General features: G+C 45.6%; 1 protein-coding gene across 2 annotated transcripts in view; it reads left to right on the top strand.

The window, feature by feature from the left end:
* LOC144179699 (nuclear factor NF-kappa-B p105 subunit-like) overlaps positions 1-20,197 on the top strand; it is a 120,460-nt gene that overhangs the window by 70,206 nt on the left and 30,057 nt on the right. For both annotated transcript variants that reach the window (XM_077708146.1, XM_077708153.1), the window contains exons 11-12: positions 16,060-16,272; positions 18,216-18,561. In XM_077708146.1, the coding sequence (XP_077564272.1) occupies positions 16,060-16,272; positions 18,216-18,561 (559 nt within the window). The remainder of the gene's footprint in view (positions 1-16,059; positions 16,273-18,215; positions 18,562-20,197) is intronic.

Genomic DNA, 20,197 nt, shown 5'->3' with positions numbered 1-20,197 from the left:
TTTTGGAATGCTGGCAACATTGTTGCAACCAACAACTGTGCTTGTGCAAAAAAAGAGGGGTGAGGGTGAAGTGGTGCTGGTGCCTAATTTAGTGCAAACGCTGCATAGCTAGAAGAGTATGATGCCTGAAGCCAGAAGTTTATTGTCGTGCTATTGTCTTCATAGATGTGAGGGTAGTAAGTCATGCAGCTGAACCCTCCCCCCAGTATTGAACTTCACCTAACTTCAGCTATAAGATGATCAGGGCAGCATTGTCACGTTCAGCTTCTTCATGACCTGTGCTAGCTTCCCTGTTTAGGGGTCAGTAGTGGGGGGTGCCTGGACAGCTTTAGCCACCACTTCACAATCTGAGCCAGCCGTACGGATTGCAGTTTTCCTTTGTTGTGACACACCAATTTGGCGCTTCGGTGTTTGTCACCCGATCGCTTGCGAACAACGCGCCTTGTACTGATTTGATTAGCTTGGCTGTAGAGTCACGTCGTCAGACAGAAGTAAGGTTGGCCCAGTGAGCCTCGTTTGCGAACTATTGTGTAGAATTATTGCACTGCCAGGTCTACTTAGTTATCTTCCCAAGCACACACTCTATTCCCCTGCAGGGAAAGCCTGCATGGGGGAGACAACTGACCTAAAAGATACTCAGCCGCAGTTATTAAAAAGAAAAAAAAGGGGGGGGGGTGCAGAATTGATCTAAGAAAGCATTGCTTTTTGCATTAAAAAAAGATCGCAGGACTTAGCCTTAAGTTTTTCAATTGCTGGGGCTTAAAGGAGCACTGACACCAATTTTCGGCGTTAATACTATTGCGCAGTTCGCTTCCTTTACTCAACAGAATACTCTGGGTGAAATATGAGCGGCCTGCGACGTGAAGAACATACAGTAAAATCTCGATGATACGAATCTCGCGGGACCGCGAAAAATATTCGTATCATCCGAAATTCGTATGAACCAACACAGACCAAAAAATTGAAAGTTTTCGTTTATTTCTTTTCTTACTTTCGCGTGAACAAATCCGTGATTTTTTCTGCTTTTTTTAAACCCCCACGTCACAAAGCAGTCCTTTCTGGAGAGCGTAACGCCAGTAACGCTTCGCCTAGCTTCGCGCTTGTCTCCTCACTCCCGGTGTCCACGCTCGCTACACGCCGCAACAGTCAAGCGTGAACCGCATGGTGCGTTTTTGCACGCGATTCGCACGCCTCGGCTTTGCGCGCGCTCTATTTTCACGGCCGCATTGACAATTTCGCGCCCGCGGTATCTCCTACCTCGGTCAGAAAAAGACGCTGACGACTTGCGAAACGATCGAGACAGCCCGCTGGCTCCGCCCGAGATGTTTAGGCTTAGCAGTCCGGCAGATATTTTATGGGCGCTTTCACTAGCGGCGCGGATGGTGTTTTATAGTACCGTTTTCGCCAACGTTATCAGCTCCTTTACTGCACAAGAAACTTCGTGTCTGCCTTGAGCGGCATTTTAAAGAGCGGCTAGAAGCAGTCGCTCAAGCGGCCGTGCCACTTCGCGGCCGAAGCCGCCGCCATGTTGCCGCCGCCGGCCGCGGTGGCCGCGGCGCGCATGGGGCGTGCGGGGCGCGTTTTCGCGAGCAGAAAACAGCCCGGCCGTTTCTGGAGAAAGAAGAGTGACAAATGGGGAGAGAGAGCCGTCACTTGCTTGTTCGGCCCTCGGGCGCCTCGCCGGCTCGTTCGTATCATCCACCGGGCCGCGCAGGTCCGTTCGTAACAGCCGAAATTTTTGCCATTGCAAACAATGCAATTTTGCCGGGACTTTTCAGAAATTCGTATCATCCCGAAATTCGTATCACCCAGAATCGTATCACCGAGATTCTACTGTACTTCAATTGGACCTCATTTATCACGTCAACGGAACAGCGCGCGGAGCGGCACTCGGCAAATGGACATCAACGTGATATCATCCCGTGATAGCTAAAAGAAGTGACGCGACAGCGCTCGTCAAAAACTCGTGACGTCACTTCACGCGCGTGGCCCCGTGAGCGGCGAGCGGGCGCCGGCGCATTCACAAACGGGTGCACGTAGCCAGAGCTACAGGCATAACCGTTGCCCAGAAAGGCACTGTTGGCAAAAATAAAGTTCCACACACGGGAAAGGAAGCGATAATATAGCCCGGAATTGCAACAGAAGTCGCCATCAGGACTTTTATGAAATCGCTCATCGAATTTCCACCGCAATGGTAGGCCTAGCACCCTCAGGCAGCGCAGCCATTCAGCTCCGGCGATGACGCGGTCGAAACAACGTCCCACCGGCCTCCGCAGTGTTTTGACGTCCGCACAAAGCAGTGAGGTCATGCCGGGATTCTGTCATATGCGCCTTTCGGGATGAAAGCACGGGACTTTGAAACAAACAATTTTCAGGCCGTTCAATGCAACTAATTATCGCGCGACGAAGTATTTAAAGTGCTGTTTTGGGTTCGCCCGACCATTAAGCATCGATAAAAGCAATAAAAGTGGAACATAAAATTTTCGTGTCAGTGCTCCTTTAAATAAAGCTGTTAGGGTCAGAACCAGCGACTCAACCTCCAGGCCTGAGGGCTCAACAGCAAGCTTCTTTCAGTGGTTGCTCAAGAAAACATCAGGAGTGTTTAGGGCGAACCAATGGATGGGGCTAGGTGTAGACGGGAAGTGCCCGTTTTGCGCCTAGTGGGGAACACAATGTTGCATCTCGGTGCACTTCAGGACAGTGCAGCGTGGGTTTCCACTCTAAAGCTGTGGTTGTCGTACACAGGTTGCTGTGAATCGCTAGGCTTGTGGGTTTGTTACGAATTATCGTAAAACAGCGCAAGCACACACAGAAGGAAGAAAGGAAGACACACGAGCGCTGACTATCAACTGCGTTTTTTAATCAAGAAACACGTGTGTATTGTATTGAAACCACGTGACACACTGCGCACCGTGAACAAATGAGCGAAGCAACAGCCATGCGACTTCCATGCTGTCCTTTTGCATTGCTGAATGCTCTGACTGGATAAGAAGCCAACTTTTTTTCGTTTTGTGTGAGAACTTTTCTCTCTAGCTCAGTGTATGGCACAGCAGTTATATAGAAGGCTTTCAGAGACTGACGGCCTGCTCTACACATGCACTGGCCAGCTCATCGCCGGCTGAGAAACACTGCGAAAGGCCCAGGGCTGTTTGCTTATAGTTTAGCGTTGACAAACCTTTTCCGAAATGTTAATGCCAGAATTTATATTTTAGTCAAATGCATTGGCATGCGTACATCCCCCCCCCTACTTTGCCGGCTGATGCCACTTGTGCACGCAAAGGTAGTAACAGCTTAATGTCAATGTGTAACCAGTTGCTTAACAGCATGCAGTGACCCCAGTTGGCATCCAAGCCTGCATCACTCCATGCTGCATATCAAGTGAAACGCGTAGTGCAAGTGAGCATTCCAAAATTGCTTGTTCTCTTGCGGGTGCCACCAACCAGCTCATGCAGGCATAGCTGGGCTTCATTGGACCTGCCGTGCACCCTCGGAGAAAGGTTTTTGCGGGTGCTACTGGAGGAGTGCCTTGCTGATTGCAGTTGTTCTGCGCATGTGACCATCGAGCCTTTTGTCTGTTAGTCTTCCCTCATTTTCAAGCCATTTTCATGGACCCAGATCAGGGTGTTGTCAAAGATGGATGAAATAAAGGCCCCTCCCCCGCACTTTCCCTTTCTTTCTCTGGCATTTCAGAGGGCCACTTTTTGGCTGTAAATAAATGTGCTGGTAACACATCTTGCAGTCTGGTTGTTGAGTCTGCTCTCCAAAAAAACAAAAAAAACACCAAACAGCTTCACCTTTTGTGGCTCCCAGCCCTTCATTGGCAGCCAGCGGTTGCCTATACTATCACCATCACCTGCTGCCTGCTTGTGTGCGGAAAGTCTTGTGAGCTTTGCTGAAACGCACTAGTGCAGGTGTATCGTTTACGGGTATAAGCGTCCAAAAACACCTTCCTTTGTGCCAAGGTGCTGCTCTTGCTCACACCATTGCGCTGCAGTGAATGTCCTCTAAAGGATTTACGGGGTCGAAGCAGTAAAGCTCCACCCGCTGGTTTGCCCTTTACGGCTCCACAGACCCCCAGAAATGCGATTTCATTCTGGGCTTTAAATAAAGATGCATGAGGTGTGTACCGCGTGTGCAACTTAGTAGTGCTTTGTCTGTTCTCGGCCATGAAATCTCAAGAAGGCCTTTTTTTTTTATCCCCCCCACTACTTGGAAGCACAAGCTTTCCAAGCTTTTGTGGTGCTATGTATTTGGAGAGCGAAGCGAAGTGCTAGAGCTTTATTTCCCCGTTGCTTGCCAAATGCTGTTTGACGGGCTTATTAAGTATGGGGATAGAAAAGGCAGGGGCGCTTGTCTTATTTTGTAGTGCAATACAGTCGGAAATAATAGCTGATAGAGTTTATAAAAAAAGAAACTGAAAGTTTCCGAGGACACTTGAACACTTCTTTCGAGTTTTGAACGTAAAACATTAGTGCCCACTTGAACGTGTCCACAGTGGTCATTTGGGTGGGCATGTTCACGTCACAGCCAATGGGAATTGCTGAATTGTCTGTAAGGCTCTGGTGGCAGCTGTTCATTGCCATTGGCCAATCCTCTTGAGTGGGTATGCAAGAATTGTGGGTGGGTATGTTCACTTTGCAGCCAAACGAGAATTTGCGAAATGGCCATGAGCCTTTAATGCATCATCGCTGGTCAATCCACCTGAGTGGGTTGGATTGCCAGGCCTGTATTCAGCCTTAACATATTGGTTACCTCAACATTGAGCCAAACAACGTGCCAAACAACGTGCCAAGCAACGGCAAACCTGTACGTTGAGCCGCGTGTACCGGTTGTCGATGTTTTCTGAATCTCAACACATTCACTAGGCCCACCCTGAGTCAGCTAATGCCTAGGAGCCGTAGTTGTGTTGGGCAGCGGGTGCATGACTCGCATTCCAGTGCCCTAGTTTCGAGGTTCCCACCCATTTCCGAATTTTCGTAACGTTTCAACTCAATTACTTTTATACTTTTTGTGCAGTTGGCCATTTTAGGAGCTACTTTGTTGCTACACACGCCGATGCAGGGTGGCAGCTTTCTTTTTCAATGTGCTATTTTAACATTTTTACGTGAAAAACAAACAGCTCTATGAAGAGACATAGCGTGCGTGCAAATCTATTAATTGTTGCACACTTGTTCACTGAAAAGTACTAGAAACTAGCCAACCCTAGATCACCCTTGGTGCAGCTTTGGTTGTTTGCTATGTTCACACAAGTGACCCAGATTTAGCAGAAGCAGGTAGAAGGGGAGTCTCAGCAGGCAGGCCAAACGCATGCACATGAACAAGAATAGGGCACTCCAGAGGCATGGTCCCTTGGGAGTGCCTACAAGCGCGCAGTCTTCCTGTGTTGTCATTTGTAGTGTAATGGCAAAAAGATGGTCCCGTTGGCTGCTAGAACGGGTTTGTCTTAACTGTCAGGTTGATCCTTTCAGTTACGGGTCTATCGTTGAATTGTCCTGGCGTCAGATACATTTTGTCACTGCTTTCACTCTCGTTTGATTTCTTCGATAGAAAGATGGCACCATTTTTTAAAATAAAAAATGTTTGTACCACCCACTAAAATCCTTGTCTCTTTATGGAGCTTTATTACTGTTGCACATCTAATGGCTATGTAGGGAGTCTCTTACGTGTGGCAGAAGGTGTGATTTGGGCAGTGCTTGGTAGAATGTCGTCATGCTTTGCAGCATTCACACAACTATCAATCTGTGAGAACTATCACTTGTGCAAGAAGCGTGGCCAGAACCTATCATGAAAACTCCCCATTGGTTTCATGCAGCCAAAAACCTTCCGTTGGGAGTGGTGGCTTAAAGGAGCCATGAAGACAAAATACAAGTTGGGTGTATTAGAAAGACTGCTTAGGCCCGATAACAATGATACCAATATCATCGCAATCTTCGAACAAATAACGGAGATATGAAAGAAAACGTGTGAAGCAGTCGCGACCCCCTAGCCAATTTCCTGCAACTTTTCTATGACGTCACGGAACCTGGTTTGTGCAATTGGCGGCCGCCTAACTGAGCTGTCGCGACGACACATGACTGGACGTCTGTAATGGGGTCTACCAAGCACTGCCCAAATCACACATAAAATTTGTTTTTGTGTAAAACGACTAGATTCAAATTTATTTGGTTTTTTATATTTGATATTTTGGCAGCCTCTGTAAAAACACTGCTGGAGAGATGCAGCTGAACAAGGTACAGTGAACTGTGCACAAATCAAGGAGTGCAATAAGACTAACATCATCATTCTATCTGGTCTGTAGCAGAAGTTATGAGCGTTTGAAGTTTGGGCCTGGAAGGCAAAACCGGTTGCCACCTTTCAAGCCCAAATTTCAAATGGCCGTAACTTTGGCTACAGACCCGTTAGAATGATGATGTTAGTCTTATTGCACTCCTTGATTTGTGCACAGTTCACTGGTACCTTGTTCAGCTGCATCCCTCCAGCAGTGTTTTTACAGAGGCTGCCAAAATACCAAATATAAAAAACCAAATAAATTTTAATCTAGTCGTTTCACACAAAAACAAATTTTATGTCTACAACCAGAATGAAAAACTACACGATTCCCGCAATTTTCACCATCATAACTGCAAAAATAAACTTTGTTGGTTTAAGACCAGTGTGCCCCCCTTAACGACACAATCGCTCAGGTGGATTGGCCAGTGTCGATGACAGCAGCTGTCAGAAGCTCAGGGTTGAGTTATCACTTTTTATGTGGCCGCACACGGGGGTATGCAGCAGCCTAGAGTCCCCATAGGGCATGCAATGGCCTGGTGTAGCCTAATGCTGTAATTCAAGGTCTAACATCATCAACTGGTACCCGCAGCTTGGCGTACAAGGAACTGTCATTGGGCCCAACACTAATGTCACCCGTGACCAATACCCCTTAGCCTGCGACGTCAACATACCCATCTACGATTCACATGTACCCACTCGTGGGGATTGGCCAGTGGTGATGACAGCTCTGCTGTGATGGGCTCGTGGCTGATTCACCAGTGCCCATTGGCGTTGACATCAACACACCCACACGTCGGCATTCTTGTGACATAAAAGTGAGCCTAAGTACCCCCATAACTTTTTGCATCAGAAGTTATAATGCAGTCCTTCTCCACCCTCTCATGACATCAACATAAGCAGATAATGTTTCCAAGTGTACTTGCTAATTTACACTTTCCTGCCTATGGGAAAAGCAGGGATTTTGGGTAGTCTAGCAAAAAAATTTTTCCCGGTTGCAAAAAAATATGCAACATATAAGTGTATAGTATACATTTGTAGAAGAGTAGGTTTCCTTTGCGGTGGAGATTGTTTCAAACGGAAATTTTTATTTGAAAAAAAAAAGAGAAAAAAAAGCTGTACAGAAGAGTTTTGGGACAAACACAAAAAATTTAGCAAAAACATCGGTGTTGCTCCACAGAGAAAAAATACATAAATTGTAAGATACTAACTATACATTTTGTGCATATACTATCGGTGCAAAACTCTGGCAAATATGAAACGCCTGACTGCAAAATTTCACGACTTACAAAAAAAAAAATGTTAGCCCAGAAGGTTTCGTGCCACTGTGCAAAGCAGTTCCTTGAAACGTAGGGTGGCCACACATGCATCACAGAAAACATTGGTTTCCTGCTCCTCTCTATTTTTGTTAATAGCGCAATTCACAGTTTTGACTCTTTTACATTTTGGGGGGGCTGGCATTGAACAGGGGTATCAGGTTCTGGACCGGTTTGACGCACTGTCGCTTTTGGTGCTGAAATTCTATGGCGAAAAGTTGTCCTCGGAGTCAGTGTTGCTAACGTCATCCAAAAAGTTGCGTGTAGAATTGTCCAAATCCCTAAAAAATGTGGCATTTCCTCGCTCGATGTCAACGCCATCTCGGTATCATCTGAGTGCCCGTCACGTGACAGCGGTGGGGCTTTAAAAAATCAAGGCACGCAGAAAAAAAAAAAAAAGCTTAAGAGGTGCCGCAATATTATAATTTGCAAGAAGCTAATACGGGTGGGCCCTTCTGATGCAGTACCAGTGATTTCAAGCATTAAAACATCCACCAAAAATTTGAAAGGGTTCTGGAGTTTTGTTTAGCATCTTTTAAATGCATTTTTTACTGCATCCATTGGTCGCATTACGTGATCACAAAAGATCTGACTGAAGTATGGTGGCATTTCGTATGGTGGAGAACTAAAAAATATTTGGGCTGTGTTCCTATTCGCAACTTTCTCGAGTAACAAAGCGAATGGTACGATGTTCATTTATTCAAAAATTTGACAACCCTAATGTTAGGAGTGGTTTCTGTTATGGGTGAGGATTGACTGAGGATGGGTCGAATCAGAGAACACACATAATACGTGGGCTGCTGCCAAGAACCGTGGCCACGTTGTGTTTATTTTCTGGTGGCACACCCAGGGTTGCCAGAACTAAAACAGTGTTGCACATAGGAAACGCTGTCAACTGCCACATAACACCTACTAGATACTTGTTTACTGCTTCCACTAAACTGGTATACAGGGAACGATGCCTTGTTAAGAATGACGAATGCCCTAACAACACACGGAAAAATATATAAGCATTCAATATGTCGCACTTTGAACATCTGTGACCACTGCTGAAATACGCTGGGCCTGATTCCTCTGCTAGCGGCAAGTGGCTTGCCTGCAGTGCACCACTGGTGTGCGTCTAGAGGACAGGATCGCCTGGCTTTGGCTGTGGTCAACATCGCCCTCGATCAGCGCCGCCTCCGTGCTTCTCTCTTCGTGCCCTGATGACATGACCAGGCACAGGTTGGGCCGGTCATGTCATCATTACGAAGGCTAGCAGCACACTACTTCACGGGCCATGGTGTTTTCGTATCTAATGATAGGCAGTGTTAGTTTTTTTCTGGTACGTGTAATTTTTTTTTTTTCTGCACCAGTTACTGAAGCTTAACCGAGAAACTGTAAATTTAAGTTCTTGTTTGCATACATATTAGTAATTGCAAAATACTTGCTTCCAGAATACAAGCTTCAAATTGAAACTATTCAAACAAAACCTTTACTTGCTTCGTAACCGCTTCGAAAACAGCAGCTACCATTTGCACCTGCCTAAAAATACTCTTCCTCCCTTCTTGTGTTTGAGTTCTGGCAATCCTTGTTGTTCAGTGTGTCATGCGCAAAGAATATCGCTGCTACTGGCAGTCTTCCTTTCATTTGCTGCAACAAAAGTGTTTGGTACGGGCTTTCAAGAATTTCACAATGAAAACGAAGTGGATGTTTCAAATGTCTTCCAAGAGGAAGACATTTGAAACCTCCACTTTCAAGACAAAAGTCGGAAGACAAAATTTGGAGACAAAAGCTGCAAGGAAGGGAAGAAAGCTTTCACAACACCTTCAAGCAGTGGCATGGAGAAGTCTGAGAAAGAGAAATGGATTATAACTTCACGCCTTGTCTACAGGTCGCACTGCTTGGTGAAGGCACTGCACATGGGACATATTTCTGCTTTGAGAATTTTTTGTGTGTGGGAGTGCTAGTCCACAGTGGCAATACTATATTGAAAAGTACACTTGTATAAGTAACACGTCGTAAATGGAAGTCTGCATCACCTCAGGAGTCAAGGTAATCTTGCTTCTTACGTTACTGCTTGAGTAAGACCCAAAATTAGTTTCCCGCTTATTGTTGAGCTTTTATGGTAATAGCTGCCTAACATGCTCTAAGCTAGAAAAAAAGGCCAGTACATGACAGGCAAACAGTTGGTGTCAAATAATTTCTTACTAGTAATCCGTTAAAGCTGTGGGCACATATGGCAGAAGGTGGAGTGGCTTTTCGTTGGGAGGTTTTGGCTAACCAGATGTGAAAAAGGCTCATTGAATTTATGCTGAGGCGGTTTACGCTGTATGTGTCAAATTTAAAGACTGGTTTGGCTCAACGCAGCTGGCAATGTGCCTGCTATGAGTTGTCCATCTTGCGCGTGAATTATGAATCCGCCTACACTACTAGTGGCAGATACTATCATTAACTGAGTAATGTTGATTCCTTGTGGCCAAAACATGGAAAAAGGGGCTACAAATTTTTTGGTGCCTGGAACTGGGAATGTGGTTGGTGAAAGGCTGCTAATTCTAAACCTAGCCAACTAGCCAAATACTGAGTGACAGAGTGTAGGGATCCCACTTTTGAATAACAGCGTGCGCACAGGTGTGCTACCATTTTGCCCCTATTTGCCCACACAGGCTTGGTTAGGCGAAGTGCAAAAAAAGAAAATAATAATTGCATTTTTAATTGTGTTTTGGGGCTTTTAATTTAAAAACAGAAAAGTATGCAAGCATCATATAATCATTTATCTCCAACCAATCGTACACAGAAGAAACCCGACGTTTCGAAGCTGCCTTGGTTCTTTCTTCAGGGAACTTCCCAATCGGACAGAATTCTGTCAAATGTTCACCTTCAAATCATTAAACTGTAAAGAACACTCTAGAGTTTATCTGTGTATAGAAATAATTGCGAATAAGACTGGCATCTCAGAGGGGAGGGCAGTGGGATAAATTCTAACACGTGTCTTCCTTTTTTTTTTTTTTGGTAATAACACCAGCAGCCATTTTGCAACGTCCGACTAAAGTGGTATTGAAATTCTCAGGGACACAGAGGTCCCAACTGCGCAAATGCAAAATGCAGGCTCGTAACGTCAGCCTGATGTAGTGCCATGTTCCTTTTTGATGTAGCCCCAGACTTGGGGCTGTGTAAATAGTCCGTTTTAGTTTTGAAGCAATACAAAGCAAACAATGATTTTGTTCGAATAGTTCCATACAAAAGTTGTTGTTTAGTGATTCCTTTCTCAAGCATGCTTCAGTAGCTAGCAGCCTGTAGAAAAATAAAAGGCTCGTTTAAAAGGGTTTACGAAATTTTCCAATGGCATGAGACGAACACACGCAAACTATCCTCCTGTATTAGCTTCATTGGTGGCATTATGTTTTGTATGGTGCTACTTTGATCTCATGTGGTCACCTCAACCAAGGATGTCAAAACGAAATGTTTTCCGTTTCAGTTACTGTTTCATTCCACAGATGAAGGTTCGGTTCTGGTTCAGCTCCAGAACGAAAAAAATAGTAGTTCGTACGGTACATAACGGTTTGTGGTAGCCCGCAAGAAAAATTAAGAAGTGAATTCCGAGTTCCCGCTGTGCTCTGGCAGCACTTGCGTACAAGTGCAGCATGACTTGTGGCTGCTTTCATTGAGTGCGCCGCTGTAATCTGTGTAAGCTGCTGCAATCCCACCAACCATTGCTTTTCTTTTTCTTCTTTATTATTATGTCGTTTTCCTAAATTTTGGGGTTAATTGATGTAAAGCACCCTCTAACAACAATGCCTTGGGAGGATGTAAATATGCCTGCAAATAAATCAATATATAAATAAACAAAAATGAAGTGAACTAGTGAAAACATAAATAAACAAAGAACTATTGAAATAAATTAAATGATAGGTAAACACAGCTGCGACATCTGCCTCGCAGCTGCGGGCGGCAGTCATGCAAAGAGCTAAGCACTGACTTTTGAGACAGACATACAATGTTTCAGAGAGTTGTAGAAGACTCTGCAACAGACGGAGAGAGTAGGGAAGAAGGTAGCAAGCCTGTTCAAGGAAAGATGGAACCAGCTAAATGAAAGGCGATTTTATATGCCAGTGAACCGGCGGCAATCTCCAACCTCACTGCGTGGAAGTTGGATCATCATCATCATCAGCCTACTCAGGTCCGCAGCAGGGCGAAGTCCTCGATCCCCCATTGACCTCCAGCCGCTCCTGTCCTGCGCTACTCGAGCCCACGCTTTATCCCCGAATTTCTTTACTCCATCTCTCCATCATGCTATAATGGCCTTCCCCTTCTTCTAGGCCCATCTCTTGGTGTCCACGAACAAATGCTGAAGTGCCAGAACTTTCTACTCGAACCGAAAACCGAAATAATTTTGTTTTTGGCTTTCGTTTCTGAACGAAATGGTATATGATGTTTTGGTTAAGTTTTTGTTCCATCCAAAAACATCGCTTTTTTTTTTCGTTTTTTGGTTCCGGTTTTCACTCCGTTTTGACACCCTGCCTCAATCACAAGGGCTTCACAGTGCTAGTGTAATTAAGAGTTATATTACTTATATTCTGGTAAGCTATAAGATTAATGCAGTTTTGTTATGAGAAAAAATGTAAATGGCAGTTCAATAAACTTTCATGTCAGCTCTAGGAAAAAACTCACCACATGGGCCAATACACAAGGCACAACAAGGAGTTCTTTGTTGTGGTTTCCAGAAGCTAAAAAAATATTGCCTTCTTTCCTATGTCCTGCATAGTTGAAAAAAAGGAACATTACTGGTAAAAAAAGAAAGATCAACTTTCCGCATCATTTGATTGGAAAACCAGGGACTATGCCAGTGTGCAGCTGGGTTTCCTTATGTAGAGAGTGTTGACGGAAGCTGCTCGAGCGGGGCGACGTTATGCAGAGCTTGCTCATCGACTAGTAGATAAGGAGCGCTCTTCAGAAAGCGCCCTCCTCTTCCCGTTTAGCCACACGTCACTGGTGCATTGCGGGAAAGCCCATCGCCACTAGAGGAGAAAGTCCTTGCACGTTTGCAGCAGCCGATCGCAGGCGCTGGATGTGATTGATATACATCCGATGCCCGATTATTTCTAACCCTTTGAAAATAATACACCTCGCATGTGTTTAGTGAGGCATCGCGGGCTCCTGTCAAGGTATCTTTGGACTTTTCAAAATGCTTTGAAAATATTCAAGCTTTTTAACGGTTGCTTGACTCGAAGTTGATTTGAATATTTTGTCATTCGCTTTGATAATTTTGAAGATTTGAATATTCGCACACCCCTAGTCCAGACCACTTGCGTCTAAAGCTCTCTCATGAAGACCAAAAAAATCTGATTTTATTATCTTGAAGTGTGACAAGGCAGGAAGAGGTGGTCTTTTGATGACATTCAGGCTTTATGCGCGGCTTTGCACACAATCGAGGCATCAGCTATATTGAAAAGGCATGCCCAAAACATGTAGGGGATACAGTGGGACATCATGCCTTATGTATGGGATCATTATTGTGGACATTCGTATTTCTTCATTACACCGAGTTAGCCTGTAAGGAATAAGGCTGCTAATTTTTTATTTTTCAGTGGGAATTCTACCACCAAAATGTCAATTGAAATGCTGTAATAGGTGCTGTAGAAAAAAAATCTCAATTAACCAATCTTTAAGATATTAATTAAGCATGCTTTTGTTCTTTCCCTTGGAGTACCAAAAGCAATTACAATATGCAAAAAAATGCATGATGACAGCGCACACACGTCATGATTTCAGTGAATGTTCTTTATGAAGACATAAGAACGATGTTTGCCTTGCGCTGTCCCCGACACAGAGGCTGGCCTTTAGGTCTGTGAGCCCTGTTGCTTTGCAAGTGCTTTTGCAGAGGCGAAGGAAACTATTTATTCGTTAGAGCTGTATTTAGTTCGACCCTAAAGAAGGTACCCAGCTGTAAATTCAGTTTGGTTATGAAGCAACAGTCCTTGGTAATCAGTGAGCTGGTCTGAATAAAATTATAGTTTTGCTTGCTAGGAAGAAGTCGAGATCCACTCAGTGAAAAAATGGGTGCCACACTTGGGGATAGGTGGAACACTTGGGCAGAGCGTATTGCAAGCCCGGTGGGTCAGAAAGTAAATACAGGGTGTGTAAAGTGTGCAAAAGCTAACATATGCATGGGGACCACACTTGCAACAGAATGGCTGCCAAGAATGGAATGAGAAGCTGAGGGAAGGAGAGGAGTGAGAGGTGAGGATAGCTTCGGCCAAGGAGGGGTGGGAAGTCGTGCAGGAAACAACAAACGCCTTTAGTTGGAAGCCTATTGCAGTTACGTTTTGCATCAGAAGCGCCCTACACTAGTGCAGGCTAGTTGCTGTGGGCTTCAGGAGGGCCACAGTCAGTTGGAGCTGGGCATGCTTGGAGTTGCTAGCTACAAAACGTCGTGGACTTGCCTGCAACCCAGAAAACCCAGGAAAAAAAAAGGAAAAAGTGAAGGAGCCAGCAACAAAGCGAATGGGTTGGCAGCAAAACTGAAAGGAACAGCAGTATGGGGTGGCAAAAGAAAGCAAGGCAAAGGGGGGGGGGAATGACGACACAACACAGTGAGCACACGAGAGAGAAGGCAGGAAGAAACGCCAGGAGGGAAGGTGGGGTGGCGAGAGGTGCTGCAACGGATAGAGAAGGGAGGAGATAGAGCGTTGTTGGAGAAAGAGTGAGATAGTAGTCAGCCAGAAAGAAAGTGGGGGAGGACGCCAGTTTCTCAACTACCATGGGCATTTCCAGGTGCGTCAGCCATTGTAGGATGCAGGTTGCTTGTACTCTGGCATCATACGACTGGGGTATTGAGTGCAATGTTTTTATGGGGAGTTTGCTCAGGCCACGGTGATTCACCAGAAGAAGCAGGGCGTTGCAATAATTGGGGGCGTATAATCGGGTTTTCATTGTATATTAGTAATGACCAAGTCAATCCAAATAGTGACGGTTTGACACAAAATAAAGAAGTTTGAGATTGAAGAAAGGTTTTGCTGAATTTGGAGTTGGGCCCTGTTGTTTTTTATGTAAAACTTTTTGAGACTTTAATTTCGCAGCATCTTATTTCACAAACAACAAGAGCGGTTTCAAGAGCACCCATTAGAGCATTCCATGCGGGCATAATCAAAACCGTGTTGCGCGTCAATGTGCTTACGTAGGTTTTGCAAAACTGAAAATGCAAAGTGGTAATGAAAAAACTATGACATGATGTGATATACATATAAATTGTTTCTAGTTTACGCGCCGTGATGGGCACAACCCATGAGGAGAACTTTAGCTGCCATGGTGCAAGAGACAGGGCGTTCTAAATTTGGGATCCCAAGTTTTTTTTAATCCTGCCAAATTCTGTAATACTCACACCAGATTTGGGCCTGGCACCACATTTTACAGCCACCATTCACTAGACTTTAACTCTATCTATAAAATGCAACCAATTTTATCCTTTTTGATTGGTGTTGGTGACAGCCTGTACGTTTGCGCTTAAGTGTGATTCCCTTGTACGGTATGGAGCATACAACAAGCTATGAGACCTTTGATATTTCGCTGACCTCTTTTGTGTTTTAACTTGAAATCAGACCACTCGCGGGGAAGCATTGTGTGCTGTGTAAAAACGAATAATTTTGTTGCGATTCACGATTTGGTTGTGTTGCCATGATTGCAAATAAATTGATGTAGTGTTATAAGTATTCCGCTATAACTATTTCTTATAGCATGGTCACTAGGTGTTAGTAGAATGTGGCAGAAACAAGCAGTTAGTAGAATGCGGCAGTTCTATGTTGAACACGCATGCTGAACATCTGGGAAGCTAAATATGTAAGATGTTTGATTTATGAATCAAAGTATCTGGCAATTTCCTATTTGGTTCATTTTCCAATAATCGTACACCCCTGCAACCAGTGCGGTGACCAGTAACATATTTTGCTGCTGAATTCCGTGCTGGTGCAGCAGGAATTTTGGGCTTTTATCAGCATTGATTAATTGATTGTAGGGTTTAACGTGCCGACACAATGCAGGCGATGAGGCGTGCCGTAGTGGAGGGCTCCGGATTAATTTTGACCACCTGGGGGTCTTTAACGTGCACCGAAATCTCGAACACGCGGGCGTTCTTGCTTTCTGCCTCCATCAGAAAAGTGGCCGCCGCGGCCGGGAATCGAACCCGCGACCTCGTGCTCAGCAGCGCGACGCCTTAGCCACTCAGCCACCGCGGCGAGTTATCAGCATTTCCAGGAGGGGCCCGGGAAAGCGGGTTAACCACTCATCCTTTCGTGCAACGAAATTTGTGCACCTGGGCTCGTAAGCATTTCGTAAGCAAATTTGTGCACCTGGGCTCGTAAGCATTCCCGCAACTCTACACTGGTCACTTGGTTCCAGCATGAGCGCTAATACCCTGATAAGGGCTGTTTGCCACACCTCACACACTCGATGACTTTCGAACGACCAAGCGAGTTGGATTTTCTTTTTTCTTTTCCTACAGTTGAGCACGCAGCCTCTGCAGGTGAACCTGAGTCGCCGATTCTCGACCCGAAGGATTTCAGCGATATTCTTGATTCGAAGGAGTTCAGCGATATGATTTATTTGGAGGACCTCAGTGATATGATCGATGATCTACTCACGAAGGGCGTAGCCTCCCCCATGGAAACCTCGCAGCTGCTCCAAGAGGGATCAGCAGACCCCATTCTCTGGCAAGGTGAGCACCGGTGGCCTGGCTGCAGTTCACACAGCAGCCTGCTTCAGAGCTTGTTGGGAGCTGAAACAGAAAACATGCAGGCTGCAGGCTGCACCTGCACTTGCAGAAAGCCCAGAAGAGTGTTGCAAGTGTCATGGCACAAAAAGCATGAAAAAGTATCTGAAGGAAAATTTGTTGTGAGGCCAGTGCTATATAGGCATACGGTCTTGAAGCCCACTAAGAATTAAAGCAAGGTTGGCTGTAAATCTCCTCTCACCAAACAACTCTTCGGGATAATTGTGGCTCGGTGCATCCTTTCAAATGGTTACCTGTGAGGTTGTGCCTGGGCCTCTTAGTGGAGGCCGACCAAAAATTTCCAGAAACAGGGATATAGATTTAGAACAATGGTTTCTTCGTGATTAACACATCAAGATTAAGCGGTAGAGGGTTAAACAGCAACAAAAATAGGTGAGAGGCAATTTAACTGGAATTAAATGCTTGAAACTTTAATTTTGGATTTTAGGCTACAAATATGGAATATCAAAAATTAAGTTGGTTATAGTCAAAAGCTAGTTCACTGTCTAATGTTGAAAACGTTCATGTGTAATGTGTGAGAAGCAAGGGGGCCCACGACCCTGCTCGAAAAGGCTAACGGGACAGGATTCACCATGTGCGTGAATGATGTGGGAATATTCAAAACTGAATATTTCACAAATTGTGTACGCTTTCTTTTGCTTCACAGCTAATTTTAACTGTTTAAAGTGTTCAAATTTGTCAACGGCTTCAAAGATTTTGAATAAATAGGGCAATAGAAGTTGGCTGTACCACATAACGTGCAAACTTTCAAGCTTCAAAGTATGGCGTGTCCCTTCGGGCTGACTTTTTTACACGACATCGAAGCTGTGCAAAAATGCCTAAAACATGTAGGGTAATCCTCGATCTAGCTAAACAAGTGTGCACAGCTGGCCTGACTGTAATAGAATGCTACTTGTGTAAAATTTATTAGCTGAAAAGAAGATTCCTATCAATACAGTGGCTTGGAGGAGGAGTCGAGAGTTATTACACGTTGGCGATATATGCAGTCAAGGACAAGTGAAATGTGAACACGAAAATATGAACTAGAACACATAAGTAGCGCGATTTCTTTCCCTGCAAGTGAAATTGGCGCTTGGCTTTATTACAGGAACAAAGATTAAAAATGTCTCTTTCCAAATACGCCACTTGTGAGCCATCATTTTATTGGCCACTATCCATGTTCTTTGATTTTGCGTGTTCTGGCTCATATTTTTGTGTCCTCATTTCATTTGTCCATGACTGTGCCTGCGGAAAAGTCTTACCGGCCACTGCCATGCCTAGCCCCTTTTCAATGGCTGCGGGAACATGCAGCCAGTCAAATATACTTGCTGTATTCACAGCACGTTGAGGAACCCACATTTCTTCAGGGCGGTGTATGCCCAATCTTTGTATTTTTGCTAATCAGTCATACCACAATTATATACTTTCTTCTATATAATGTCTGGCTGGATATATAAACCAACACAAAAATTGGTCTTACAGTTTCCTTCAAAATGCGGAGGGTAAGGTAACAGCATATAGTATATACAGTAAATATTCAGAAGAACAAAGGCCTCAGGTCGAGAAACTTAATTTAATATAAGCGGAATTTCGATAAAATTTGGCGTGATTAAACAACATATAGTATATACAGTAAACGTTCAGTAGAACAAAGGCCTCAGGACGAGAAAATTAATTCATTATAAGTGGCATTTAGACAAAATTAGGCGTGATTAGACCGCAATATGTAAACCAGTGCAAGCCACAATTTTCCACCATATCTGCCCCTGTGGTCAGAGTGCTTGGCCATTGGGACCGTTGTCGGCAAAGCAGGCCCACGTTCAAATTGGAGGGACCCTGCCTTGCAGCAGGTGCGTACATGACTGCTCCACTGCCCGGGCCCTGTGCAGGCATTGGGATGGCGGACGACAGCCGGAGGCTTGAGGTCTCCATGGGCAGGCTGAGCCTGGCCAGCCACGGCGGGCAGCAGCAGCAGGAGGAGGACGCGCAAGCAGCCCCGGCCAAGTCCTCGGGTAGCTCGGGCGGGGCATCAGGGGCGCCTGCAGGCGCCGGATCAGCGAGTCGCGTCTCCGGTGACGCCTGGACCCACGAGTGGCGCAACGAGGGCAAGCTGGGCGCTGCTCTCTTTGCCATGGTGCGTCTGTTGAACGACCTCGTCGTCAGGGGCTGCGGCACGGCCAACCTGGCTGCACTGGTCGCCATACTGATCCCACTCTGCGACAGGCGGGGCAACAAGTGAGTTGATTTAACCCACCCGCTGTGCCGGCTACGCCTGGGACACCATCGTCACCCCAGCTGCGTGTGTTCACCGACGGGGGTGGTAAGGGAGCAAGTGCAGGCTAGGGAACGGCAGGGAGACTAGGGAACTGGGGATTTGTTCCTGGGCTGCCACCTGTGCTGTGAGGGGCTCATTTTCCATTGTTGGTTGTCGTCCCCCATTTCAGTTGGGCATTGATAGGGAGCTGGCAAGAAAGTGAACTAGGGTGGTTGCAGAATTGAAACAACAAAGGAAAGAAGGTTGAGGAGAAAAAATGGTGGGACGACACAGCGAGCATCTTGAAAGAGACTAAGCCTGGAAAAAAAAAAGGACGGGGTTAAGAGGGAGGGGGGAATGTTGCAGGGGATCAAGCAGTGCATCATTGGAGAAAGAGGAACATGGAGTGAGAAAACAAGCAAAGCAGCAGGAAATTAAGGTGGGAAGGACACCAGCATCACAACCATTATGGGTACTTTTAGGTGCATGAGCTGGCCACATGTACTTTTGCGCCGTATCACTGGGGTATTAATGCATTGTCTCTATGGGGGTTTGCCAGGACTGCAGTGATCTGTTGTCATAAGCAGGTTGTCGCACAATCGGGGGACGTGTAGTCAAGGTTTCACTGTATACAGCCTAGTTGTTGAAAGTTTGTTAAAATTGGGATCATTGTTATGTGCACAACGCAACCTTTTTAACCTGCCAACTTCTGTGTTTCCTTCATAGCCCCTTTATTAAAAGGCCCTAGGCCCAGGGCCTGGTAAAGCAAACACGCAGAGTTGTGCGTGGGCAGATGAGCCTCTGGAAAGAGCCTTTATGCACTGTTGGACAATTGCCACTCAGAATTTATACAGATTTTTTAATACAATAAAAAGGCAAAAAATTAGGGTAGAAAATATTCCACCTAGTGAGTAAGCTCACTGGCTTTGATCTTTCATTGTGGTTCATTGGTTTCATTTACTATCAGTGATATCAAGTACAGTTGAGCTTCGTCATAAGAGATATGGATGTAAGAGACATCCGGGTGTAAGAAACACTATTCACCCACATGGATGGCCACCCTGTTTTAGCACGAAATTGTTTTATGCCGGGGTACACACACCTCACCGACGTCATATCCGTCATGGAAATGAGATCACCAGTAAAAGTTCCATTCGCGCGGCGGCGCTAGGTTTCGAGCCCACGAACACTCTGGCCGCAGCGGGAGGTGTGAAACACTCTACCGATTGACCCATGAATTCATGCCCGGGTAGCTGTACAAACACGCCTTATGTCCTTACCTCTAACATGTCCATTCAGATGGTGCTGCCGTCTAGGAGAGGTGAAGCGAAGTAGTGCGTCATGACGCTAATGAGCGCCAATAGTTGGCGCCTTGATAGGGCGTGTGTAGCAGCAGAAGCTGCTGTGTTTACCCGTCTGCCGCCTATGTGGAACGTCACTCAGCTTGTGCAACGTCGCCGCCGCGCTCCTCAAGCTGAGCTCGTTGCAATGCAAGTGACTGGTGTACACTCCACCGAGCAGGACCAATGTGGTCGCAACTTTGCCTAAGCGACCCGCCAGCAGGACATTGCTCACGCACACCCACAAGACTGCTTCCGACCCACAAATCATGCTCCT

Source organism: Haemaphysalis longicornis, unplaced genomic scaffold, assembly GCF_048455015.1.
Source record: "Haemaphysalis longicornis isolate Haplotype H1 unplaced genomic scaffold, Haemaphysalis longicornis Haplotype H1 scaffold_1, whole genome shotgun sequence".
In the NCBI taxonomy this organism is placed as follows: Eukaryota; Metazoa; Arthropoda; class Arachnida; order Ixodida; family Ixodidae; genus Haemaphysalis; species Haemaphysalis longicornis.
This window is presented reverse-complemented; position numbering and strand designations above follow the sequence as displayed.